The following is a 27,347-nucleotide window of genomic DNA, read 5'->3' on the forward strand; positions in this document are numbered from 1 at the left end:
GTTTTTTGATTTATAGGTACCTTTCAGCAATTATAAATTTGTGGACAATTAATAACAAAGACAAAATTATTTTATAGTTTTTAGGCCTAGTGGGATAGATAGCCGATGACAAGGACAAAGTAGTGTGGCAAAATAGAATCAGTTGAATGTCATACCCCTAGTGGTGTATTCTTTTTATTATCACGGCCTGGTTATCTTACATGATTTATTTGCAGGCGAAAAAAATGGAGCTATACAGGGGCAGTTGTCAAGATGGAGCAAGACAGTGATGCTGATGATAAGAGTACTTACATTAGCTTATTCTTTATCAAACTATCTGATGGATTGTACATAGAACACAGAGTTTTTGTATATACTTTTGCTTTGGGTGGTCAAATTTTTTCAATTCATTAATAGCATTGCCTTTCTAGAAGCCGAAAGTCATGCTGTTGTTAAATTATCAAACTCCTACACAAAAACCCTTATTTTCACTCTTATAACATTTTCCTAATCACTCTGGTTTGTCTGATTATCATAATTCGAATTCTATGTAGCGTTCATGAGTGTGTCATTTTCTTTTTCGTTATTGTTCACTGCTGCAGTATTTGTACTACATTGCATTTTGTAATCTGAAATTTTATAACCTGGCATCCAAGAAGGAGCTGCTTACTGGCATGAGAATCAGGATATGTTTGAAGACGAAGGTACGGCAAAAATGAATTATTATAGGTCCATTATTGTCTCTGAGATAATAAATTTCTGGTAGCACTTGGATTCCTTTTACCTTTTCACCTTGCGGTAAATGGATCATATTGCCTGCTATGTAGGTTCTTTGTCGTCTGGCTGTGGTTTGCCAACCTGTTCAAGAGTTTTAACCATTCGAGGTGACTGATTCACAAGTTTACTTTTCAGGATTCACTTTTGTCAAGGAGCTCGCTCTTGATGTGTCACATGTCTTGGCGCCTCCAAAACAGAAATCATCATCAGTTCAGAAAGAAAAAGCTCCCTCAGTTGAGAGTCCAACAACTGCTGCTTCACCTAAAGTTGATGTACAGTCAGAAAAGCCTCAAAATGCGGATGATAAGGTCTTTGAAAATGGAGCAGCATATCCCATCTAGAGAATTTTCAGATTCGAAGTATGGAAAGACAACAGGCGCATATGCCTCACCCCGTGATAAGGAATCTCAAAGGTATACTTCTAGATCTTAAGTTTTCTACATATTTAAGATACTCTGGTACCTGCAATATCATTGGAATTCTAAACTTTCATGTGCAATGATGATCATGGGGGTGCTGGGTCTCTGTTTTCTGGTGACAATGGTTTCGATGAGCCAGCATGGGGGACATTTGACCCTAATGATGACGTTGATTCGGTGTGGGGTTTCAATGCAGTTAGTACCACCAAGGTAAGCTGATATTGTACTACATTCAGTTTTCTTTTTTGAATTTTCGAGTGCATTCAGTGTTTATTTAATAGAAATCAATTCTTTGACCTTGTATTTATGCGACTGTGTCTTGCTCCATGATTGCTGTTAATACCACCTAGTTGTTTGTGGCGGTGATCATTTATCTTTTGTTTCAAGAGTTGCCTCAAGTGTCGTTATGCTTGCTGAGTTGTTTAGTTATTAAAGGAGGTCCTGGGAATTTTACCAATGCTTGAACAGTTTCTATCTTCACCATGTTTCCAGTTCTGATGGTTTATCATGTAAATCTGTTAGTAGTACGGGTATTTCAACCAAATATGGCGAAGAATGGGTTGCAGGATTGTTCTTGGTGCAATTAACTGCACATTGGAGGGGACTCTGATTTAAGCATTGGATCTTGGTTAATCAAGATTATTTTTGTGTTAACGTTGACAAGAGATGGTGTCATATTGCGCACATTTTTGGAATATTGACGGATTCCGGGTTAATCAATATATTTATCATTGTTAAAAATAGTGAAGGGGAAGATAAATTGGCCAAAATAACCATGAGCGGCTACGATATTGTAGGTTTCTTCCTCTGGGGAAAAAAAAAATTTAATTCTAGTTCCAGTGAATCCACCTTCTTTTCTAATAGCACGCCGGTTACGTAGCACCATCAAGCTTTTTGTTTTTGCAGTTTCATTTTTGTTATTGCTGGCATGCTGGATTGTGCTGTAACTGCTCTAATCATGTGTGATGTAGGATGTGGATCAGGAGAGTAAGGATCACTACTTTTCTGGCCCTGGGGAGTTCGGCCTCAACCCTATCAGGACTGGGTCATCACAAGGAGGTGGCTTTTCCCAGAAGAGCCGCCCTTTTACTTTCGACGATTCTGTCCCTGAACACCACTCCCAGCCTTCAATTCAGGATACTCACCGCCAAGGTACAAGGATAGTTCAGAACCTTCATTTGACACCTTCCCTAGGTTTGATTCCTTCAGAAGCACGCAAGATACTGGATTTTCCCCCAACCAGAAACACTCGGAAGATTTGATTCTATGCGCAGCAGTAGAGATTTTGATTAGGGTAATGGTTTTCCAACATTTGATGACATCCCAGACCCTTTTGGCTCTTCGGCGCCATTTAGGTCATCGCTGGACAGTCAAACTCCGAGAAGAGAATCATATTTTTTTGGGTCTTCAGGGCCTTTCCGTACAGAGACTCCAAGAAAAGACTGATGATTGGATTGCGTTTTAGTCGGGTAGTTGTTTTCTTTGTTTTTGTGTCTGATGATTGGATTGCGTTTTAGGCGAATTTCAAGATGCCGTTGAACTTGAAAATCAAGTTGTAAAGATGACAAATAGGATATTACAACTTGTTAATAATTTGCGCGTTACAATAAATAAACAATGTTAAAATAATAAAAGCCTTGCCTATTTGTGGAAAGAGATCCTCTCCAGATCAAAACATCCGGAGCTCCGGGATCAATTCATTCAGACCTTTAAAATTTGATCTTACAGCAAAAAACTATTGTGGCTTTTAAAAGTTTTGATTAACTTCTCTTCTTTTAACTGTTGGATCAAATTTTTAAGACCCGAATCATTTGATCCCTGAGTTCTGAATGTTTAGATCCGGAGAGGATCTCTTCCCCTTATTTGTTAGTCCAAGCCTTGCCTATTTGTCAGTCTTTTCTCTTGGACAGACAAGTGAGCTATCAAAGTACAAATTTGGCATTCATTATACTTTCTTTTTAATGCAGAAAACTCGCAAAGAGATGTGCATTCATCTAGACTTTCAGCTTACACCTGTAAACCACTGTATTGTAAATTTAAGTATTGAATATTTCCTGGCATCTCTGGAAGATACTTGAGACTGGTGCAACCTCCAAGATCAAGACGAGTGAGCTTGTCAAGATGTTGAAAATACCTAGGAATTTCAACCAAACTTACACAGCCACGGAGATTTATGTTCACAATTTTTAGACTTCTAGAGAGATTTGGAACTTCAGTTAGATATCTAGAGTCATGCATATCGATCACTTGTAAGTTGACAAGTCTCTGTATCAATAGTAAATAGAAATATAAAGAATTAATATAATTTCAACACTTGATTTGATACTAGAATTAAAATAGGCATATAATATAATATACCTGCTCTTCTTTCCAAAGCTTCTTAACTTGGCCACCTGGCATATGAAGCTCAACTAGATTTTCCGGAGAAAAATTTGACGGCAAAAATTCCAGTGGATATTGAAACCAGTCAAGATAACGAAGAGAATCGGGAAGGTCTAGAGAAGCGTTGAATTTGTAGCCACCATCCACAATTAGCATTATTAGGTTAGACATCTTTTTGAAGTTTGCACGTTTCAATGGTCGCTCTTGAAGATTATACCAATCAACCTGTATGCCTTCAACATTTGGAGTTTCCTGAGAATAAGAAGAAAATTTAAATGTGAATATAAACATATTAAAATGTAACGCACATTTGGAACAAAGAGTATTTGCGATAGTAATCATGTACAAGTGTCTTAGTCTAGTCAAATATCCAACATAATTGTATCATCCTCTACTTGTCTAAATAAACAAACATTTGTTCATATTCCAAACACTTCCTAACACAATAAATATTCAATCAAATTCATCTTTTAACAATCTCACTTCTTTATTATAAATTAGTTTTACTTTGTTCTTTTATCATCTCAAGTTTGTAATTTTTATTTTCTAAAAAAAAGAAAAGAAAAAAATTGAATGCATTTGGCTCTTACCGTTTTACTCCTCAATACACGATAGACATCCTCATCATTGAACAACCTACTCCGTTTACCGGGATCTTTAATACCTTGTTCTTGAACAATTTTCCTTCCCATTTTTTGTAGCAAATCGTGCAGCTCTATGGTTTCCCTTCCCATTTCATCGTCCATCTCTATGGTTTCCATTTCTGAATCAATTGATATGAGAGACATCTCAATGAGAATTCTAATTCCAGGTGTCGCAAAGAATCCACGAACATCTAACATTCGTTTTACCTCAACCACAGACTTCCCTTTAAGAAAACATGCTATTTCCAGAAATATCTCCTTCTCATTTTCTCCCAATCTATCATAACTTATTCTCAACACTTTCCGAATATCTCTACTGGGAAATCGTTTCAATTTGTTGAATTCATCTTCCCATTCTTCTTTGCTCTTGCAATTGAAGAACAAGGACCCCAGAACTTTAAGAGCTAAAGGAACGCCTTTGGCATAAGCCACCACCTTTTCTGCCAACTCCTTATAATCTGTTCTACGAGTACTGTTATTCTTGAAAGCACACGAACAGAAGAGCTGAAGAGCGTCATCCGGTTTTAGTACCTCAACCTCGTAGATATTATCCTTTTCAACAGTTTGCCTAAGTGTGCCCCTATCTCTACTTGTTATAATGATTCTACTTCCAGTGCCATACCGAAGACGATCGCCAGCTAAACGTTTCATTTGTATTGAACTACTCACATCATCAAGAACAATGAGGACCTTTGTGCGGCTGAGCCTTTCTCGAACCAAAGTTGATCCTATGGATAGACCTTCTTCCTTTAATATCTCCTTAAGAAGTGTTTTTTCCAAATGATCTAGTCCATTTGCTTGTTCTGAGTTCTCCGTAACATTCTTAACAAAACAAGAAGCTTCGAATTTAGAAGAGAGTTTGTGAAATATAGTTTTAGCAAGGGTGGTCTTGCCAATACCACCCATGCCCCAGATACCTACAGATAAGCAAGTGTCCTGTGAATGAATGTATAATAGCGATTCCATCCGCTCGATGCAGCTTTCATTTCCAACAAAGCCCTTTAAGGAGAGAGAACCGAGAGAGCTGGAAGGCAATATTTTGAATTCCGGACAGGCATACAAGTCGAGACTTGTTTCGACATCCTTAAGGTGCTTGCAGCCACTAAGGTATAAAGTTTGAAGCCTAATTAGATTTCCAATAGACGAAGGGAGCATTTCGACAGCTGTCCCATGCAAACTAAGAGACACCAAATGTTCCATTGGCTCCAAGATCTCTGGGAATTTTTTAAGTTCAGAGCAGCCAGAGAGATTCAGTTCCTCCAGATATTTCAACTTACAAATGTTGGTTGGTAGACTCACAAGGTGCTTGCAGCCACTAAGGTCTAAAGTTTGAAGACTAATTAGATTTCCAATAGACGAAGGAAGCATTTCGACAGCTGTCCCTTGCAAACTAAGAGACACCAAATGTTCCATTGGCTCCAAGATCTCTGGGAATTTTTCAAGTTCAGAGCAGCCAGAGAGATTGAGTTCCTCCAGATATTTCAACTTACAAATGTTGGTTGGTAGACTCACAAGGTGCTTGCAGCCACTAAGGTCTAAAGTTTAAAGACTAATTAGATTTCCAATAGACGAAGGAAGCATTTCGACAGCTGTCCCTTGCAAACTAAGAGACACCAAATGTTCCATTGGCTCCAAGATCTCTGGGAATTTTTCAAGTTCAGAGCAGCCAGAGAGATTGAGTTCCTCCAGATATTTCAACTTACAAATGTTGGTTGGTAGACTCAAAAGGTGCTTGCAGCCACTAAGGTCTAAAGTTTGAAGACTAATTAGATTTCCAATAGACGAAGGAAGCATTTCGACAGCTGTCCCTCGCAAACTAAGACACACCATATGTCCCATTGGCTCCAAGATCTCTGGGAATTTTTCAAGTTCAGAGCAGCCAGAGAGATTGAGTTCCTCCAGATATTTCAACTTACAAATGTTGGTTGGTAGACTCAAAAGGTGCTTGCAGCCACTAAGGTCTAAAGTTTGAAGACTAATTAGATTTCCAATAGACGAAGGAAGCATTTCGACAGCTGTCCCTCGCAAACTAAGACACACCATATGTCCCATTGGCTCCAAGATCTCTGGGAATTTTTCAAGTCTCTTGCAATCAACCAATGATAATTTACTTATATCCCTGGGAAGCTCAGAAAACTTGCGAAGAGATGTGCAGCCATCTAGATTAAAACAACCAGAGACTTTCAGTTTACACCTGTTGCTTGGAAGTTTCTCAAGGTCTTTGCAATGACTTATATTCAAGTAGGAAATATTTTCGTTAGACCAAACTGATTTAGGCAACTCCTTTATACCACTGCTTTGTAAATCTAAGTATTTAATACTTCCTGGCATCTCTGGAAGATACTTGAGACTGGTGCAGTGTCCAAAACGAAGATGAGTAAGCTTGTGGAGATGTTGAAAACACCCAGGAATTTCAACCAAACGTGCACAACGAGAGAGATTTATGTTCACAATTTTTAGACTCCCAGATAGATTTGGAGCTTCAATTAGATACTGAGAGTCATGCAGATCGATAACTTCTAAGTTGACAAGTATTTGCAACAAATTAAATAGAAATATGAAGAATTAATATAATTTCTACACTTAATTTCATAAAAGAATTAAAATAGGCATGTAATATACCTGGTCTTTTTTCCAAAGCTTCTTAACTTGGCTATATGGCATATGAAGCTCAACTAGATTTTCCGGAGAAAACTTTGACGGCAAAGATTCCAACAGATAATTCCACCAGCGAAGATAACGAAGAGAATTGGGAAGGTCTAGAGAAGTTGTGAATTTGTGGGGATGGCCAGGATAGTAATCAACAATTAGCAATTTTAGGTTAGACATCACTTTGAAGTCTGCACGTTCAAATGGTTGCTCTTTACACTGAGACCAATTAAACTTTATGGCTTGAACATTTGGAGTCTCCTGACAATGAGAGCAAAGTTTAAATGTGAATATATAGATATATATGTATATATATTGAACATGTTAAAATGTAATGCACATTTGGAAAAAGAATTCTAAAAAGTTGTAGAATAATCTATAAGTGTTTGAAAAAGAGCAGTGTGTATGTATTGATTTACATAACTTTACATGAGAGTTGTACAAGTAATGACACTCTTTACAAAGTGTTTAAGAATATCTGAAAGATTATTATCCTAACGAGTTTCAGATTTGAAATTCCAATGGGCATCAAGATTAGATGCTGCAGTAGATGCTTTATCATAATCTTAAGAGTATTTGCGATGGTAATGATGTAAAAGTGTCTAGTGAAATATCCAAGATAATTGTAACAAAATAATATAAATGAGTTTTACTTTGGTGTGTTAATCTAAAGTATGCTATTTGTTTTTTTTCTTAAAAATAGAAAAGCAAAAAATTAAATGCATTTGGCTCTTAAATGCATTTCACTTGTACTCACTAAATGAGAGCTTGAACCTATGTACTTGTGTAAACCCTTCACAATTAATGAGAACTCTTCTATTCCGTGGACGTAGCCAATCTGGGTGAACCACGTACATCTTGTGTTTGCTTTCCTATCTCTATCCAGTTATATACTTATCCACACTAATGACCGGAGCAATCTAGCGAAGATCACAAAAAGCGATCGTTTTCGCTACCTAGGATCTATCTTGCAAGAGAACGGAGAATTAGATGGAGATCTCAACCATAGAATACGAGCTGGATGGAAAGAGTGCATCCGGCGTGTTGTGTAACCGTCGTAGGCCACTGAAGCTCAAGGGAAAATTTTATAGGACGGCAATAAGGCTAGCGATGTTGTATGGCACAGAATGTTGGGTGGTGAAGCATCAACACGTACACAAAATGGATGTAGCGGAGATGAGGATGCTTCGTGGGATGTGTGGGCACACGAGAAAGGATAAGATTGGGAATGAGGATATCCGAGGTAAAGTAGGAGTAGCCGAAATTGTAGGAAAGATGAGAGAAAATCGGCTCCGGTGATTTTGGACATGTGCAAAGAAGGCCGACTGACGCTCCGGTTCGAAGATGTGACTACGGGACAGAGGTTCAGGGCCGAAGGGGTAGAGGAAGACCTAGGACAACTTTGGAAGAGACTCTAAGAAAAGACTTAGAGTACTTGGATCTAACGGAGGACATGACACAAAACCGAGCGCAATGGCGTTCTAGGATTCATATAGCCGACCCCACTTAGTGGGAAAAGGCTTTGTTGTTGTTATTGTTGTTGTTGTTTGGCTCTTACCGTGTTACTTTTCATTACATGAAAAACATCCTCATCGTTGAACAACCTACTACGTTTACCGGGATCTTCAATACCTTGTTCCAGAACAATTGTCCTTCCCAATTCTTCAAGCAGATCATGCATCTCTATAGTTTCTCGTCCCCATTTTGAATTAACTGATATGAGAGACATATCAATGAGAACTTTAATTCTGGCTGCCACGGAGCGTGTACGGATAGCTAACCTTTTTTTTACCTCATTCACATCCATCCCTTTATGAAAACATGCTATATCCAAAAATATCTCCTTCTCATATCTTCCCAATCGATCATAACTTAGTTTCAACACTCTTTGAACATCTTCATTGCGACTTTCTTCCAATTTGTCCAATTCATTTTCCCAGTCTTCTATGCTCTCACAATATAGGAATGAGGACCCCAGAAGCTTAAGAGCTAAAGGAACGCCTCGGGCGTAATAAACCGCCTTTTCTGCGAACTCCTTAAAATCTGTTCCAGGAGTACTGTTATTTTTTAAAGCACGCAAATAGAAGAACTGAAGAGCGTCAAGTGGTTTTAATCCCTCAACCTTGTAGATCTTACCTTCTTCAACAGTAAATGTTCTCCTATCTCTACTTGTGATAATGATTCTACTTCCATCGCCATACCGAAGACCCTTGCCAGCTAAACGTTCCATTTTCGTTGAATCACTTACATCATCAAGAACAATGAGGACCTTTGTATTGCTGAGCCTATCTCGAACAATATCTGATCCTATGGATAGACCTTCTTCCTTTAATATCTCCTTAAGAAGTGTTTTTTCCAAGTTTTCTAGCCCACTTTTTTGATCTGTTTCTGGAACATTTCTAAGAAAACAACAGGCCTCGAATTTAGAAGAGTGTTTGTGAAATACGGCTTCAGCAATGGTGGTCTTGCCAATACCACCCATTCCCCAAATACCTACAGTAATGCAACCGTCCTGTGAATGAATGTCCAATAGCTCTTCAACTTTCTTGATGCTGCTTTCAATTCCAACCATGCCCTCTAAATCGCAGGATGATTCGCGAGCCAATTTGGTCCAAATATCCTTTACAACTTTCTTAATTAAATCGGCATCCGTCCTGGCATATATATATATATATATATATATATATATATATATATATATATATATATAAATGTATATATGATTATGAAGGAAAGCAATAGTTAATCTTAAATATACCTTACAAAATCTTAGCAGAAATCAATCGTCACAGGTTTAAAGAAAATTTAAAATTTTGTACACGTTAATTAAAGAGTTAGTTTGTTACCCTGCGTTTTTTGGATGAGGAAACCCAGATATATTGGCTGCATTCTTCAAAGCCTCTTTCCACTTGTCCACCTTGTCGATACTTTGGTGTTTAGCAAATGCAGCCGCATAAGTCCCCTGTTGGTCTCGTACATCCGATACATCGGTATGGTAAAAAATGGGTATCACGAACTGGCCTTCTCTTTTTTTGTTGCATTCGATTATATGCACAAGCTCATCCAAACACCATGCGGAAGTAGCATAGTTTTTTGAGAAAATGATCACCCAAATCTTAGATTTCTTGATTGCCTCTAGAAGAGCAGGTCCGATTTCTTCTCCTCTCTTAAGATTGTTATCTATGTAGGTTTCAATTTTCTTTTGAACTAAGGCTTCATGAAGATGACAGGTAAAAGTACAGCGAGTGTCCTTTCCTCTGAAGCTGATAAACACATCGTACTTTTCTAGAAGTGGGGGGATATAATCAGCAACATCATCATCAGCAACAACAGTAGAATCAGCTACAACAGAATCAGACCCAGAAGACGAAGACGAAGAAGAAAATGTTAAGGATCTGCAGCACATGTAAAACAGAGTCCCGATGGCGATGACGATGATGTTGAAAACTTGAATGAACCCAATCAACTCCATCCCTCTTATCTCTAGATCGGAGAGATCAGAGTTTACCATAGAAAAATTGAAATTGTAGTTCTTATTAGGTATGTGCACAAAATTGCAAAGGTTCCAGGGAGGACAAAAATTGAAAAATTGGAGAGACAAGGATTAGTCACTTTCACATACTTAAAAATATTTGATAATTGATACTGCTACTACTTTAAAATTTTCTTTTAAATATAATTAATCAAAAGAAAAGTTTGCCCAAAAGCTTTTTTTTTTGGAAACTGCCCAAAAGCATTTTTTGTAGAGCATCTTTCAGTAAAATATACACACTTTCGAAGAAAATCATAAAGGAGTAAACAAAAAAAATATAATTGCGCAGAAACTATGTGCTTTCAAACGGAAGAAAATCCCTAGTGGAGGAATTAAAGAAAGAAAGATGGAATTGAATCCAGCTCCTCCTGATGGAGGAAGTTTCCTAGTGCTAGTGGAGGACACATGGGATGGGGCCTTAGGTATCGTCTGGTATGCAGACAGGACGGGACGGGACGGGACGGGACGAGACGGGACGGGACAGGAAGGGACAAAACGAAGAGGGAGCAAAGATGCCCTCGGATGGAAACAAGGAGGAAGAAGAAGAAGACGGATAGGTTATAATTTTGTGTTCCACGGATGTGGAATGAGTCGTTCCAGGGAGTGAGCCGGAACAAAAATTCACCCAAAATTCGTTCCGTGGAACATCACGTTCCACCCGTTTTAGGCACACCAAACGTGGGACGGAACGCTTCGTCTCACTCCGTTTCGTCCCGTCCCACGTATTAAACGGTACCTTAATGAATGTGCAATATTCAAAATCAATGGTAAATGGTCATAAAAGGGGCACATGCGATGGGACAAGAATTGTCTGCTCTCTCACTTTCGGTGCTCTCCCGTGCCCTCCTGTTAGTGTGATCACGGTTAAGTCACGTCAACATTTTATATTACTATTCAATTTTGTTTTATTATCTCTTAAAAAAAATATAAAATGTTAACGTGCCTTAACTGTGACCACATAAAACATGAGGGCACGGAAGGGCACTGGAAGTGGAAGGGCAGACAATCTGTGTCACATGCGATGGGGCCTTACTTGACGCACTTATTCTTCTTCTTTTTTTTTTGTTGGAGAACAAGGAGTAGCATTCCACGGGCATAGAGGCCAAAGAAAACAGGAAAGCCTAAGAAAGGCAAATAGCATAGCTTGAAAAAGCAAAGAAGGCAGAGCAAGGAAGATCAGAGAAAGCGAGACGCTACAACCAAGTGGAAGCGTCACCCCCGAGCACTGCCTACCCCGCCTAATGAGGACAAGGAAGTCCATCATTGTTCAAAACAAAAGCTAACGAAGATGGGGGCCGATCAGCCCAAACAACATCACACATCTCCGTACAATCCCGCGACGTAAGCACATCTGCCGCCATACTTTACGCACTTATTCTTCTTTGACATGACCAAATAAGAGAAAAAACATTTATGTACAACCGAAAAATCACTATAATAGTTATGGTAAGTCAATCATACACTATTAATTATGTCATAAATCCTCATAGTAATTATGTCATAGACTTTTGCCCAACTAAGTACTAACAGCTTCATAGGCCATTGACTAGAATTAGAACCCATTTTTTTCTTTTTCTTTTTCAAGGTTTATACTTTGGAGAGTTTTTTTTTCTGTTAAAGGCTGGGAGGGATTCAGATGGTGGCGTGCAATGAGAATGGGGTGGGCTGGGCTGGGCTGGGCTGGAGGTTCAAATTTTTGGATTAAAATTTGAAAAAGTGGGCGATGGTGGGGTGGGGTTCATTGATTGCAAGAAGGTGTCAATAAAGAGAGACGATAAATACAGTAGGGGTAATAATATCAAATTATAGATAAAAATTTATAAATTAAATGATATAAAAGTTAGTGATTAGTTAGGATTTAAAAGTTGATAAACGTACTTATTTTTATTAGTGACACATTATCTAATTTGCATATTTTGTTTACAAATTTAGCCATAGGTTCGAGAAAAAGAAGAGACCAAACACTACTCCCAAACGCGTTTCCTTATTATCTCATACCTGCTCACCTCACGCGTTCACCATACATTTGTTTCCGCACTCCAAGCCTCCCACAACAAATCAAACCATTTATTTGGGAAAAATTTTAATATTTTGTTTTCTCATCTTTTCTTTAATTTTAGTATATTTGTCCATACATTTTGATACCAATTCGGTGCACTTATATTCTCATGAATATAGTCAGGACCGGCCCAGGCACAGTGCGGGTTGGATGACCGTTCAAGGTCCAAAAGAAATGGGGGCACCAAAATTATTATGGCAGTATATTCATATATGTTTTCATAAGAATATATATATTTAAAATTTGGTTAAATAGTCAAGAAATTTAACTAGAACTAGTGGATTTTGTGCTTTGAAATCTATATGCATGCTTATTCTTTCAATTTTTACAAATTTCTATTTGGTTGTTAATTTCTTTTTAAATTACTAGCTAATAGCTATGTGGGTTGCAATTTCTAAACATTTGTTCAAATTCAGGTCTAACCTTTTAAATGAGTAATATGTAAACCAAATTTACAAATCATATGACGTGTCACTAATAGGTTTAATTTAGTGCTCATTCATTACTTATACATATCTGTTGATGCACAAAATCAGTGAGGACTTTGGTACAACAGAAAGTGTCAAGTTTGTGACCTTCGCTAGATTGCTCTTGTCACTAGTGTGGATAAGTATGTAAATGGATAGAGACAGGGAAGCAAACACAAGATGTACATGATTCACCCAGATTGGTTAAGTCCACGGAGTAGAGGAGTTCTCATTAATTGTGAAGGGTTTACACAAGTACATAGGTTTAAGCTCTCTTTTAGTGAGTACTAGTGAATGATTTAGTACAAATGACATTAGGAAATATTGTGGGAGAATGATCTCCTTTTATAGAAGAGAGTTTCTAGCTTTGTTCTAACATTGACACGTGTCGTGTTGTGATTGGCTTCTGATGTTGACACGTGTCGCGCTATGATTGGCTTCTGATGTCGACATGTGCCGTGCTGTGATTGGCCTCCTAGTTGGAGGGAAACTCTTTTGGGTCCTTAACGGTATAACGTTGACCGGTACTCGGTAGTTTTGGGATTAGTCAAGTATGGTACAAACATTTGGTTGTTAATTTCAACATTTGGTTAAATAGTCAAGAAATTTAACTAGAACTAGTGGATTATGTGCTTTGAAATCTATGTGCATGCTTATTCTTTCAATTTTTACGAATTTCTATTTGGTTGTTAATTTCTTTTAATTACTAGCTAGTAGCTATGTGGGTTGCAATTTCTAAACATTTGTTCAAATTCAGGTCTAACCTTTTAAATGAGTAATATGTAAACCAAATTTACAAATCATATAACGTGTCACTAATAGGTTTAATTTAGTGCTCATTCATTACTTATACATATCAATAAAGACTACCAAGCCTACCAATTTTGGACCTCCATAAGGGATGGTTGAGGAAGAAGACGACGAGGATGATGAGGCCTTAGACGTGCTTCCTAAAACCTTCTTAAAACGCAAGCTCGTTGAACCACTACAAGACAAATTGTCATTAGCGAGGGTTAAATGTCATCGGAATCGACATTTTGCCATCACAAATACTTATTTCCGACGGGAAAAAGCTCTCATTGGGTGTCGAAAATTGTCTCGTTGGAAATACTTTTTTTCATGCCAGCTATCAAAAATACTTTATTATCGATGCACAAGACTTGTCGTTAGTCGTTCGTTTTTCGTTAGAAATGAATTTTCGAAATGGCAAACTTATTTTATTTTTGTCATGGAAATATGGTTGCAAATACTTATATAGTTATCCAAATTACTTTCCAAAAGACGACATGTTTTTTGTGATGTTGTTCCGACCAAATGTTTTGACCTGTCCCTAATTTTTAGTTTTTATAAATTTTAAAAGCGGATTTGGAGTAACGGTATTACCATTTATTATTTTATATATTTTTATAAGTACTATTATATTATTTTAAGATTATCTTTGGTAAGAAATGAGGGAAAAAGAAGAAGAAACGGAGGAAGAAGGGAGAAAGAAGAAAGAGCATTGGCTGCCCAATTAGAGAAGAGGGGGTAAATCAGTTGGAGATGAGGGGAGAGAGATGGACTAATGGGAGGAGAAAACAAGGAGGGAAAGGAGAGAAGGGGGAAAGCATCCAACCAAGGCCGGATCCCCTCGACCCAGCCTTCGATCAGACTTAAACCTGGACATCCCGAGTAGTTTTCCTGCGACATTGCACCCTTTTTCCCACGAATCAGGACTCCCCATCACCTGAAAACACCCTCACGCCCCTCCTCCTTCATTGATCACCAACTATTTGAGCGGATAAGGTCCCGTTTCACGATGAGTTTCGTCGTGGGTGTCCCAAAGCCACGACGATGGTGATCCACCGATTCTGCAACCATCATTGTCGACCACCACCCTCGTTCACCTTCTCTGGAGGTCAGGAGCAAGGCCCAAACAAGTTTAGGGACATCAGAGCTGCAAATTCGTCGAATTGAACCACACCCAATTTCTAGGGTTTTCGACTGGTTTGAGACAAATTGGAGCATTTCCCAGCCGAATTGGACCTCAGCCCATGTATATAAATTGTTCCCCATATGTTTTTTACTCTACGTGCCTGTAAAATTTGAGGGGGGCCGACTGCCACGTGTGGTGGCGACGCGTGGGTTGAGGCATCCCCTGACCTTTCTAGGCTAAATTTAATACTTCAATTTCATATGTGAAGTCCGATTGATGAAATTTCCGTCGTTTGAACTTAGTTCTATTAAGGTCCGCCACTTGAATAGTATAGCAATCGATGATCCGACCGTTGGACCGTCACTAAACCTTAATATGTTATAGTATGTAATATTTGAAGATCATAGGAACTTACGGATCGGGAATCCGACATACGGATCTTCCTGAATTGAATTTATAAGTTCATAAAATAAAACGTTGACCGTCACTTGAGTTTACAATTGGCGGAGATCCAACTGTTGGATCGTAATGAAACTTTAGTATGATGTTTTAGAAGCATAATGTGGATCTTTGGAAGTTACATATCGGAAATTTGAGATGTGGATCTTCCGGATCAAGTTACATGTTCTATCAATAAGAATTATGAGACGTGACTGAATATTTGTTCTAGGAGACGATCATTCGTAACGCCTCGATATTCGTGCTAGGAAGTTGTAGCGCGGACCTCAGGTGAGTGAGTATTTTTCCTTTTTATAGTGTGTGTGTGTGTGTGTATATATATATATATATATATATAAACTTTATAGTTTCCACAAATGCTTTGAACTGAGTTATGCATGCTTTGAACTGAGTTATGCATATCATATCATGATTAAATAATTTTATATTTTAAATATTGCATTGTTATACTTGTGAATTGTATGATGTGATGCTGAGGAGACTCAGGTGAGGTTCAAGTGAGTATTATGTGATTGAATGGGTTGTATTGCGTTGGTATGCATACATTTATTTAGAGCTCATCATGGCTGCACCTTGGTATTAGTGCTCCCGTCCGAGGCCAGGGCTAGCCTTCATGTGATTGTTCACCTCTCACACCGCACGCTCACCTTGGATCCAAGTCTAGTGCTAGCATGTCGTACAGACTACAATATGTGGTTCTGACTCGTAGGTGACCCACAATTTATCGCATAGCCTTTACGTGATCATAGCACTTGAGCGTACATATTTATACCCAGCCTGTCGTACATGTCACACTAGGTGACTTTGACTCGTTTGCTAGCCAGATTGATGAGCTATAGGTCCAGTCGTATAGGTCACATTGGGTGACTCCGACTGGCATGTTAGTTTAGATCGATTGCACATCTGGCTTACATATAGTAGTGCTGAAATGTTATAACATGGCATGCTTCTATTTTCATTACCTTGAGCATTGATTATTATACTTACGTAGTATTTTCTGGGAATTGTACAGGTTTTACGGTGAGGGGTTATAACATTTTCAAAATGTTTTTATTAAAACTTTATTTCCAAGCCCACTCATCCTTGTTTTTCGCCCCTCCAGGTTCTAGTAGCAGAGTTTTCGTACCGACGAGGATTATTGGCAAATCTTGGTGTAGACGATTACCATTAATGGTATAATTCTCATCCTATTTTACTATATTGTACTTATGCTCTGTCATCATGTGTGAATTGGGTTTATTCTTACTCACAGCGCACTCTTGTATTTAGGCACTTTTAGGTTTAAATTTATTCACATTTTCCACATCACTACACTTTATGGCTTCGTCACCTTCCAGGTGTCGGCCAACATAACTTGATTCGGAGTCCTAGTTGACATTTCAGATCGGGGTGTGTCACCAAACAATTGTGTTAGAAAATCCTTTTGGAACAAAATAATCTATATTTGTGAGAGTGTACAATCGTCACAATTATAATCTCTGACCCTTAAATACTGCTCTAGGCTGTCGCAAATATTATTTTCTATACAATAGGGTTATCTTAAAACACCTCACTGGAAAAAATAAAATGAAAGACATTTCCAATGGGAATTGAGGTAAGAAATATATGCTTTATGGTAAAAATTCCACTGAGCATTGTTCAAAAAATATTTTGTATTATCTTTAATAAAACAATTATATAAGATCAATGTGGAAATGCCAGTACATTTATTACAAACCTAAGATATGTGTTTGAACATATTAACACTAGTCCTCAAACTCCGAAATGCAAACTTGAATTGTTTTGAAGATGTGTTGATAAAAGCATCTTCCCTTTTGTACATACAGTGAATGTAGCTCATTCGTCACTTCATATAGCTCCTTCATCACTCCTCATATATCTCACCATGCAAAAACCACACAACCAAAATTTAAATAAAAGCATACATAGGGCGACACGTGTCAACATCAAAGGCCAATCACAGCATAACACGTGTCAAGGTCAGAACAAAGCTAGAAACTCTATTCTATAAAATGAGATTATTCTCCCACAATAATCCCTAATGTCATTTGTACTAAATCATTCACTAGTACTCACTAAAGGAGAGCTTGAACCTATGTACTTGTGTAAACCCTTCACAACGAATGAGAACTCTTCTACTCTTTGGACGTAGCCAATCTGGGTGAACCACGTACATCTTGTGTTTGCTTCCCTGTCTCTATCCATTTACATACTTATCCACACTAGTGACCAAAGCAATCTAGCGAATGTCACAAACTTAACACTTTCTGTTGTACCAAAGTCTTCATCGATTTTGTGCATCAACATTCGGCGCCGTCTGTAGGAACGACACTTATTCCCACTCTCTTCAGCTTTGTCAAGTTGGTTTCCACCATTCGTACACTCTCTTTTAGCCAGGCATCCCTCTCCAACATGGGGATCGAAGGAAGCCACGACACACAGAATGACACCCTTCTTGCACCTAGGATGAAACAACGAAAGAAGGAAGGAAAGAAGCTCGTTCTTCAAGCTAAAGTCGAGGAGCTGGAGGCTCAGAACAACAAGATAGCAATAAAGAATAAGATCCTCCAAGAACAATATGAGAAGCTCTTCGAGACATTCCACAAAACTAGGCGTACTCAAACATGCGAACTTGTTGCCCATGTGGACATCAACCATCATCTGGGTGCCCTCCAACACGGAGGGTCACCTTCTTTCAACATGGGTATCTCTGATGAGGAGCGAGCTAATCATCAAAACATTAATCAACATGAGACTTCTCTCAACCCAGCTGCTTTGATCCGAAGCAGGAGAAGTGGAGGAAGACACCTCCTTGCATAAGGGTTGGAAGGATCGAAAGCCTTTTATTGTAACTGCCAAGACTTTCTAAAGCAACGTCGAGAGAATCCCCTCCACATAAGCTCGAAGATCAATGACCCAAGGGTTTCTGAAAGACTCGGTCCCCTCCCACGACCTAGGCCAGCTGCCCATTTAAGGAAGGAACGACAGGTCCTAGAGGAACATGAAGGTACAGGGGACTCGGAGGTATTCCGACAGACTAGCCTTAGAAGTCAGTACGGCGAGTCCAAGAAAAAATCACACGCTCTTGCTCAAACTTTCCTACTTCCGAGAGACGATGGAGACTTACGGAACAAAATTCCAGTGGTACATGACTCCACTCAGGACCCCTTTGTCCTACAGCTTCTTAAGGAAGTAAACAAGTTGAAGGCCGAACGTCATGGCGAGAAACCTGACTGGAACCAACCCAGGCCTGGCCTTCTCACAAGGAGGATCCTCGACACCCCCTTCAAGTGAAGACAAAACAAAAGCTTGGTTTACAACTCTATACTGGAAGGGAAGACCCGATTGAACACCTTAACCTCTTTGAGTCCACCATGGCATATCAGATGCACACCGACGAAGAGCGATGTCTTCTCTTCCTTTCCACCTTTTCTGGCGGATCTCTAAACTGGTATTGTCGTTTTCCACCCGAGACAGTAAACTAATTTGAGGAACTAAGGAAACTGTTTGTCTCTCAACACATCTTCCAGACCAATTACACAATCATCATTACTACCAATCTCACCATCATATTATGGGGAAATCAAACATCATATTAAAGTGAAATCAAACTAAACAGATCTTAATGATTACCCATTAATAATCTAATAGGTTGATTTGCCATCTCTATTTTTAAAGCTATCAAGAGATCATAAGAGAATCAAGAACTTTGCCTAAAATTATGTGCCTTGGCCTAAGTAAGTGATTAGGGTGCACTCCATCTCTCTCCTTCTCTTTAGGCACTAAACTAAGCGAAGGCACGGGTAGAAATTGGGAAGCAAGCAAGGGAAGATAGAGCAGTTGCCTGCAGAGACTAGATTATATTTTAGTTCTGCAATTGTATCAGTTGACTTGATTTGACTACTTGCACAAAGTTATGGTGCTCCGAATACGAAGCCTCCAAGAAAATATCCAAAGAGATGATGGGAAAGAAATGGAAATGAAGAAGAAAGACAAATTAAGGGCACATCATCATCGGTTCATACCTTTTATTAAAGCTAGCTAACTACTCACAAGTCACACAGTAGTGGCAAACACACAGTAGCCCCCCTTCGCAGCCTTATGCGCTTTAAGTACAAAAAAGCCATTGAGCTCGCACCACACTTTGAGTTTTAAAACTTTGTTAAATGTGTGGAACATGTTAAAATTTATTTACATCCATATCAAAATCGATTTATATTCTTATGTTCAATAATGAACAAATGATACATGTTATAGAATACAGTAAGCCATTCATATAGTTATAATACACATAGAAACATCTTGTTTTCTACGTCCCAACTTTTCACGTTATTGTTTAGTATTTCACTATTCTTTCCTCTTTACTGTCAAAATTATGATTTTCTTGTACCTGCATAGGATTTTTAGAAATAGTTCAAACCTAACATGCAATATAGAACTTCTGCTTTTCACTTGATTATTGATTTTTAGAAATGAATCAAAACTAACATGCATAGGGCTTTTTTATTCTCGTCACAGTCAAATTTGAACTATATTATTGTTAGCTCATTGTGAGATTTAGTCAACCCTCTTACCTTAGTGTAGATAATATCGTTTATTACAAAAAAAAAGAAGGGATGTTGTTGGGGTGGGATTTATTGAATGTGGGAAGGTGTTAAGAAAAAGAGACAATAAATACGGTAATGTTTAGAGAGAGAGGGGGCTTCTCATTCACGACATGGAGAAATTTTTCATTGTTACCTGAACACGGGTAGTATATCACGTGTTATTATAAAAATGGTGGAAAATTTTATTTTTTAAGTTGTTAAATTTTTAACACAAATATCTCACTATTTATATAATGACACCTAATGTATCATTCCGTGTTCCAAGCACCTTGAAAAAATAAGTGACCAAAAGTGACCAAACACTACTCCCAAGCGCCTCTCATTCACGACTTGAGGGGGTTGGTTGGGCAGTAGGAAAATAAAAGTGATCAAATGCTACTCCCAAGTGCGTTTCTTTATCGTCTCATACCTGCTGACCTCACGCTTTCACCATGCATTTGCTAGTTTGGATATCTCGTCCAAGACTAGTAAATTTGGTAATCAAAATACCAATGCTGGTGGAACAAAATTTCAGAAGAATTTCAAGTTTAAAGGAAAGTAGTGGAACAACAAGTTCACTTCAGGTGTAAGGAATGAAACTAGCAACACTGGTGGTGCTTGCGTATACTGTGATAGGCTACACTATGGAGAGTGTTGGCTGAAAAGGAAGGTTAAATGTCACAAGTGTGGCAAACTTGGTCATATTGCCAGGATTTGCAATCTTAATAAGAATGTTCAGCAAGGGAACTTCGTAAACAAAGTGGAGGAACCTGGAAATCTTTTCCTGGTTAAGCAAACAACTGAAGTAAAAGTTGTGAGTGACATATGGTATATTGACAGTGGATGTAGTAACATATGACCTCTAGAGAATATCTACTTGTAGACATTGATAAAGGTGTTAGAGCAAAAGTGCAAGTTGGCACATGAGTTCTTGTTGATGTGAAGGGCAAAAGAACTCTTGTTATTGATACTGAGAAGGGAAAAAGACATATAAGAGAAGTCATGCTAGTACCTGGACTTGCAGAGAACCTACTCAGTGTTAGATAGATGACTGAGCATGGATATTTCCTTGTGTTTGGTGACTATAAGGTGGATATCTTTAATGACAGGACATTGACAAACTTGGTGGTTAGTGTGAAGCAAAAAGGGAACAGGTGTTTTCCATTGGTTTTCAAATCTAATGATCAATTGGTGTTGAAGGCTAGTGTGCATCAGTGTGCTACAATGTGGCATAGAAGACTTGGACACCTCAATTATAAGAGTTTCAAGCAGTTGCAGGAACATAATATGGTTATTGGACTACCTGTGATGCATGACTGTGAAGGTGTGTGCCAATGATGTGCATTGGGAAAGAATCACAAGAAGTCTTTTCCAAGAGAATCAACTTGGAAAGTAAGGATGCCACTAGAGCTGATACACTCAAATGTATGTGGCCTCATGCAAACACCAACAATGAGTGGAAATAGATACTTCATTACATTCATTGATGACTACTCGAGGATGTGTTGGATCTATTTCATGAAACACAAGTCAGAAGTCTTCCATGTGTTCAAGAAGTTCAAGGCTATGGTTGAGCTTCAAAGTGGTTATTCTGTGAGGAAATTGAGAATAGATAGGGGTGGAGAATTCAATTCAAGTGAATTTGAAAAGGTCTGTAAATCTTTGGGATTAGAGAGACAACTCACTGTTGCATATTCTCCCCAACATAATGGAGTTGAAGAGAGGAAGAACATAACTATAGTGGGAATGGCAAAATGCATGTTGCATGATAAAGGGATTCCCTATAATCTGTGGGGTAAGCCGGTAAGGCAGTGAACACATATGTGTATTTACTAAACAGATGCCCTACAAAAGCATTGAAGAATGTGACACCTTTTGAGAAGTTCAGTGGAAGAAAACCTGGAATTAAGCACCTTAGAGTGTTTGGCTTAGTGTGTTACTTTCTTATTCCAGGAAATCTGAGACATAAACTGGAGGAAACTAGTGTCATTGGTATCTTCATTGGATATGGCACTTTTGAGAAAGGGTATAAAGTGCTTAATCCTAAAACACAAAAGGTGATACTCTCAAGGGATATGATTTTTTATGAGAATGGCAAGTGGGATTGGGAGAAACATAAAGTCAATGAAGTATGCATTCCATTTTCTGCAAATGAATCTCTGGAAATGAAAGAAGTTGATGAAGGTCCAGATTCTATGGAACAAGTTATATCTAGAGGTTCTCAAATTCAAACTGAAGACTCTCCAATTAATGTCTCAGGTGCATCAAGCAATGCAATTTCTACACCTCAGTCTGATGATACTCCACTGAGATATAGAAGTTTGAGCGAGATTTATGAAAGATGTCATGTGTGTATCATTGAACCAGAGTGCTATAATGAAGCTGCACAAGATGACGCATGGAAGAAGGCAATGGAAGATGAAATTGGGATGATTGAGAAAAATAAGACTTGGGAACTAGTGAAAATACCATCTGATAAACCTGTGATTGGGCTGAAAATGGGTGTACAAAACAAAGTTGAACTTAGATGGCTCAGTTCAAAAGAACAAAGCTAGACTTGTTGCAAAAGGCTATGCACAAAAGTTTGGGGTAGATTATAATGAAACATTTGCACCTGTTGCAAGGTTAGACACAATTAGGACTCTAATTGCACTGGCTGCAAAGAACAAATAGAAGTTGTTTAAGCTAGATGTGAAATCAGCCTTCTTAAATATCAAAGCCTACTCGTTTAACATATAAGCCAATGAATGTCAAACCTACGATGTTAAGCTACAAGCCAAATCCAAGCTACAAGTGATGCTTTAATTCCTAGAAAAAATAAAAACAAGTGAATTTCACACTACATAATCATGGAGTGCTAGCAATAGTTCTTCACTATTGGAGATCGCCTAAAGATTTGGAATTGCCATTTTGAGCACAGGTGGCAAACCAATCTATTAGATTATTAATGGATAACCATTAAGAGTCTAAAACCTATTTAGTTTGATTTCACCATAATAAGGTATACACAATCATCATCACTACCAATCTTCCCATCATATTACATTATAATGAAATCAAACTAAACGGATCTTAATAATTATCCATTAATAATCTAATAAGTTAATTTGCCACTTCTATTTTCGAGACTATCAAGAGGTCATAAGAAAATGTGTGGAATATGGTAAAATTTATTTGCATCCATATCAAAATCTATTTACATCTTTATGATCACGAACAAATGACACATGTTATAGAATATATTAAGCTATTCATATAGTATAATACACATAAAAAAAATATTTTGTTTTTTATGTCCCAACGTTTCACATTGTTGTTCAATAATTCAGCCTTCTTTGTTCTTTACTGCCAAAAAGATATTTTCGTGTACCATGCATATGATTTTTAAAAATGGATCAGAACTAACATGTAATATCAAAATTCTGCATTTTGCTTGATTATTGATTGGGATACAATCTAAGCTTGAGAAAAGCGTTCCATGGGCTGAAATATCATAGTTAAGAAAAGAAAAAAGCACGTTACCTTAATTTCATTACTAGTTGTAAATTTATTCAGAATACTAATTGGATGAACAAGTATTAAATCTATGAAGGTGCGTGGAAATGTATGAAAATGTTCTACGCACCTCATATTAAATTTTGTTCTTTGATCTTCTTCGATTCTTCTTGTTCCAGAGCCGAAAATTAGAGCCAGTGGCAGTTTTGAAATATCACAATAATACCGCTTTTGTCGCAAAAAATCGATAGGAAAAATCGATTAACGACCATCGTCCTTTCCCTCAAACTATTGGCATCTGTTAGTGCTCCGTCGTCTTCTGATTGTCCTCCTAATCGGAGAAGAAGGGCAACCAAATCCCCGTTGTCCGTCGTCGTTTTCTAAGGCATTGAAATATTCGTCCTCCGAATTCGTGGTTTTCCGATTCTCCCCGGCGCTCCTTGCGCGTACGGTAGCCTCAGCGCGCGAAACAATCAGACGGTGGCGATGGCGTCGGCGCAGAAACAATCGGCGAATGTGGATCTCTTCGATGCGTATTTCCGACGAGCCGATTTGGACCCCGATGGCCGGATTAGTGGCAATGAAGCCGTCGCTTTCTTCCAGGGCTCCGGTCTCCCCAAACTGGTCCTTGCGCAGGTATGCTCTCTCTCTCTCTCTCTCTCTCTATATATATATATACACATATGTATATTCTTGTATATATATGTATAATTGGATGTGTATTGTAGTGTGTATGATTATATTTGTGTTATTATAGTGGTTGATCGGGATCTGATGCTGGTGGAAATGTGTTCCAAATCAGATTGATTTTGAATTTGTAGTCTGATTGTAGTTGAAGTGGTTAATGTGAGGTCGGGATGTCGTACTTCTCTGATCTAAGATGAGATTTTTATTTCATGTTAGTATAAATGCGGAATTGATGTTCAAATGGTAGAAAATAAGTAGATGAAGGATTTATACTGCAGATAGTGAGGTTGAGAGAGTTATGTTATCATGTCATTAATTTATTTTCTGGTGTATCCATTCGACCTTAGGTGGTAAGCAGACTTTAGAAATGTGTTATATGACCCAAGGATTGACCTAGGATTGTTTATTACATTACAATATTGTACTTGTAATGTAACTGAACTGATGCATCTTTGCAAAACTTGTACTCTCCCTAACCCGGAGTTAAAGTTGTTATTTTTCCTCTTTTGGGTGGTGGATGACTGACAATGTTTAGTTCGTAGCATTTAGCTTGAATTCCTGAACACAACGGGCTGGATCAAGCATATTTTTCTGCTAAATGCTTTGCTGGTGGATTTTCATTCTTTGCATGATGTGTTTGTGTTTTTATATAAAAACTTACTTGATGCCAAAAATATTTTGTAGATATAAAATTTTATTTGTAATTGGGAGTAATTTTAGGCTGGCCAATTGACATACAATCATCCATAAGTACTATTAAATTGAGTCATGTCTGAACGTGCAGTTTAGGACTCTAGATTGATAGAATGACCATCCATCATGCCACATTATCTTGAAAGAGAACATGTCGTTATCGCATATGAAACTTCAGGGTGTGTTAAAAGCTCATGTAGTGCACTTCTTTGAGCTGATTGTGCAGGCATGGACACTGTCCATTGTTACAGTTATGCACCTATATAGTATGACGACAAACATAACTTTTGGAAGCTATAAGTTCCCCCACTCTTAACTTTATGCTCTTGTTGACATCTGTCAGAGGTTTTAAAGCAGGTGTGGGATTTATCCGATCAGGATAAGCATGCTTTCTGTCAGAGAGTTTTGTGTTGCCTATATTTGATGGAGAGTTTAGGGATGCCCTCTTCCAGCAGTGCTACCAAACAATGTTATGCTTGATTTATCCAATATTTTTCAACCTGCAAATAATTACTCCAATGCTGCAATGTAGCCTGGAGACCTGCATCTGGTATTCATCCGTAAAACAAATTACTTTATTTTTTCTTTAAACCATATGTCTTTCTTTGATGGAGAATAGTTTCTTATTTTAAAAGGCTTATAACAACAGCAACCGATCCTTGGTCCTGGTGCTTGGCACATGGCAACCCCAGCTGGAGGAAGGCCACTGAAGCCAGTTGCTCCTTCTCATGCTGAGGAAAAGCAGCAGGCCAATCAGCAGAAACCTAGAGTACCAGAATTGGAGAAACATCTTGTAAATCAACTGAGTACATAGGAGGTTAACTCACTGAACTCAAAATTCAAAGAAGCAACTGAAGCTGATAAAAAAAGGTACTTAGAACTTTAATGTTTCCCCAATTTTTTCAGCTTGAACAACAAAGTTTTGTGTGCATGTTACTTCCTGATAAGTGTCAAATCATAACAAAATCCGAAAGACTTGGGATTCTTGTGATTGTGGGTTTTACTTTGTTCTTAATATCGCTCATTTCCGTGGAGAAGATTTTGATCAAGTTTAAGTAGGGAGGCTGTTCGGTTTTTGAAGTTCATGATCGGTTCTTTTGTATTAGTAATCTTAATGATTGGCACTTCCCATGTTTTTAGTGCATGGCATTCATTATACTTTCTTTTTGATAAGCTTTCATTATACTTTATTGCAGTTTTGCTCCATTCTCAGTTGTCTTTTCTCAACCTTTTGATGCGATTCCGTTTGTTCTTTGCAGTAGAACTGGATAAAGAAATTTTGGATGCTAGAGAGAAAATTGAATATTTCCAGGTCAAAATGCAGGAACTTGTAAATCCGCTTTCTTTTCTAATAGCATGTCGGTTACGTAGCAGTTTCAAGCTTTCTGTTTTTGTGGTTTTATATTTGTTGTTATTGCTGGCATGCTGATTGTGCTGGAACTGCTCTTAATCGTGTCTGATGTAGGATATGGATCAGGAGAGTAATAAGGATCACTACTTTTCCGGCCCTGGGGAGTTCGGCCTCAACCCTATCAGGACTGGGTCATCACAAGGTGGTGGCTTTTCCCAAAAGAGCCGCCCTTTTACTTTCGACGATTCTGTTCCTAGCACACCACTCTTAGCCTTCAATTCAGGGTATTCACCGCCAAGGTACAAGGATAGCTCAGAAACTTCATTTGACACCTTCTCTAGGTTTGATTCGTTCAGAAGCACACAAGATACTGGATTTTTTCCTCAACCAGAAACACTCGGAAGATTTGATTCTATGCGCAGCAGTAGAGATTTTGATCAGGGTAATGGTTTTCCAACATTTGATGACATCCCAGACCCTTTTGGCTCTTCGGCGCCATTTAGGTCATCGCTGGACAGTCAAACTCAAAGAAGAGACTCAGACCCCTTCGGATCTTCAGGTCCATTTCGGACGTCACTGGACAGTCAAACTCCAAGAAAAGAATCAGATTTTTTTGGGTTTTCAGCAGCGCCATTTAGGACATCATTGACAGTCAAACATCAAGAGGAGACTTGGACGCATTTCGGTCCTCTCCATCTAGGACATCATTCACTCCAAGAAGAGACTCGGACCCATTTGGGTCTTCAGGGCCTTTCCGGACGTCATTGGAGACTCCAAAAAAGACTCTGATCATTGGAGTGCATTTTAGCCAGGTAGTTGCTCTGCTTCGTTTTAGTGTCTGTTATTCGCCGTTCCAAGCCTTTCTATCGTGGGTGTTACGGGCCGTGGCCAAGTTTTATGCTTTGAAATCACTGTGCCTGTAATGTGTCTTTTGTATTTCATTTCTTTGTATATGCATCTCGCCTTGTCTTCATTCTTTTTTTCCTTTAGCTTATAATTTTTCTCCGTAATTTAGGAATGTTCCTAGTCCTATTGAAGCGAAGACCCCTATAGTTTTATCGTTGTTACAAATTTTATGATTGTATTATTAAACTGGGGCTGTGCCTTTCTTTTTTCGACCTTAATTTGCTGTAATATTTTACCCCCTTAATAAAATTTGTTCTGCTGATCTTTCTTTTGTTCAAACAAGAACACTGTTTTTTGCCGGTGTTAGTCCAATTGGGTCATTCATATTTTTCGCTCCTTGCAATTCT

The 27,347-nt window shown here is 38.3% G+C and overlaps 1 protein-coding gene and 1 pseudogene across 9 annotated transcripts; one reads left to right on the plus strand and one right to left on the minus strand.

The window, feature by feature from the left end:
* Positions 1-1,199: 1,199 nt before the first annotated feature.
* LOC103421066 (uncharacterized) lies at positions 1,200-27,262 on the plus strand. Of its 9 annotated transcripts, none has more exons than XR_011581395.1 (5): positions 23,598-23,999; positions 25,087-25,293; positions 25,379-25,613; positions 26,003-26,055; positions 26,209-27,262. XR_011581395.1 is itself a non-coding variant. In XM_070822471.1 (5 exons), exons 4-5 carry the CDS (start codon positions 26,062-26,064, stop codon positions 26,881-26,883), a joined length of 687 nt encoding a protein of 228 aa, XP_070678572.1. In that variant the 5' UTR covers positions 23,698-23,999; positions 25,087-25,293; positions 25,379-25,613; positions 26,003-26,061; the 3' UTR covers positions 26,884-27,262. The 9 variants fall into 9 exon arrangements, 4 of the variants coding, with proteins under 4 accessions (XP_070678574.1, XP_070678571.1, XP_070678572.1 ...); XR_011581396.1 differs by having other exon boundaries at positions 23,626-23,999; positions 25,393-25,613; XM_070822471.1 differs by having other exon boundaries at positions 23,698-23,999; positions 26,003-26,073.
* On the minus strand, positions 3,148-10,451 carry LOC103436205 (disease resistance protein RPV1-like; annotated as a pseudogene).
* Positions 27,263-27,347: the final 85 nt, after the last annotated feature.

Source organism: Malus domestica, chromosome 05 (genome assembly GCF_042453785.1).
Source record: "Malus domestica chromosome 05, GDT2T_hap1".
In the NCBI taxonomy this organism is placed as follows: domain Eukaryota; kingdom Viridiplantae; phylum Streptophyta; class Magnoliopsida; order Rosales; family Rosaceae; genus Malus; species Malus domestica.

What these genes read in the sequence shown, in the direction of transcription:
- LOC103421066 (XM_070822470.1), top strand. Translation starts at nt 1,248, where the DNA reads ATGTGCAATGATGATCATGGGGGTGCTGGGTCTCTGTTTTCTGGTGAC. An exon ending in ATGCAGTTAGTACCACCAAG is followed by an intron (nt 1,386 to 26,208) that starts GTAAGCTGATAT and finishes TGTCTGATGTAG; the next exon opens with GATATGGATCAGGAGAGTAA.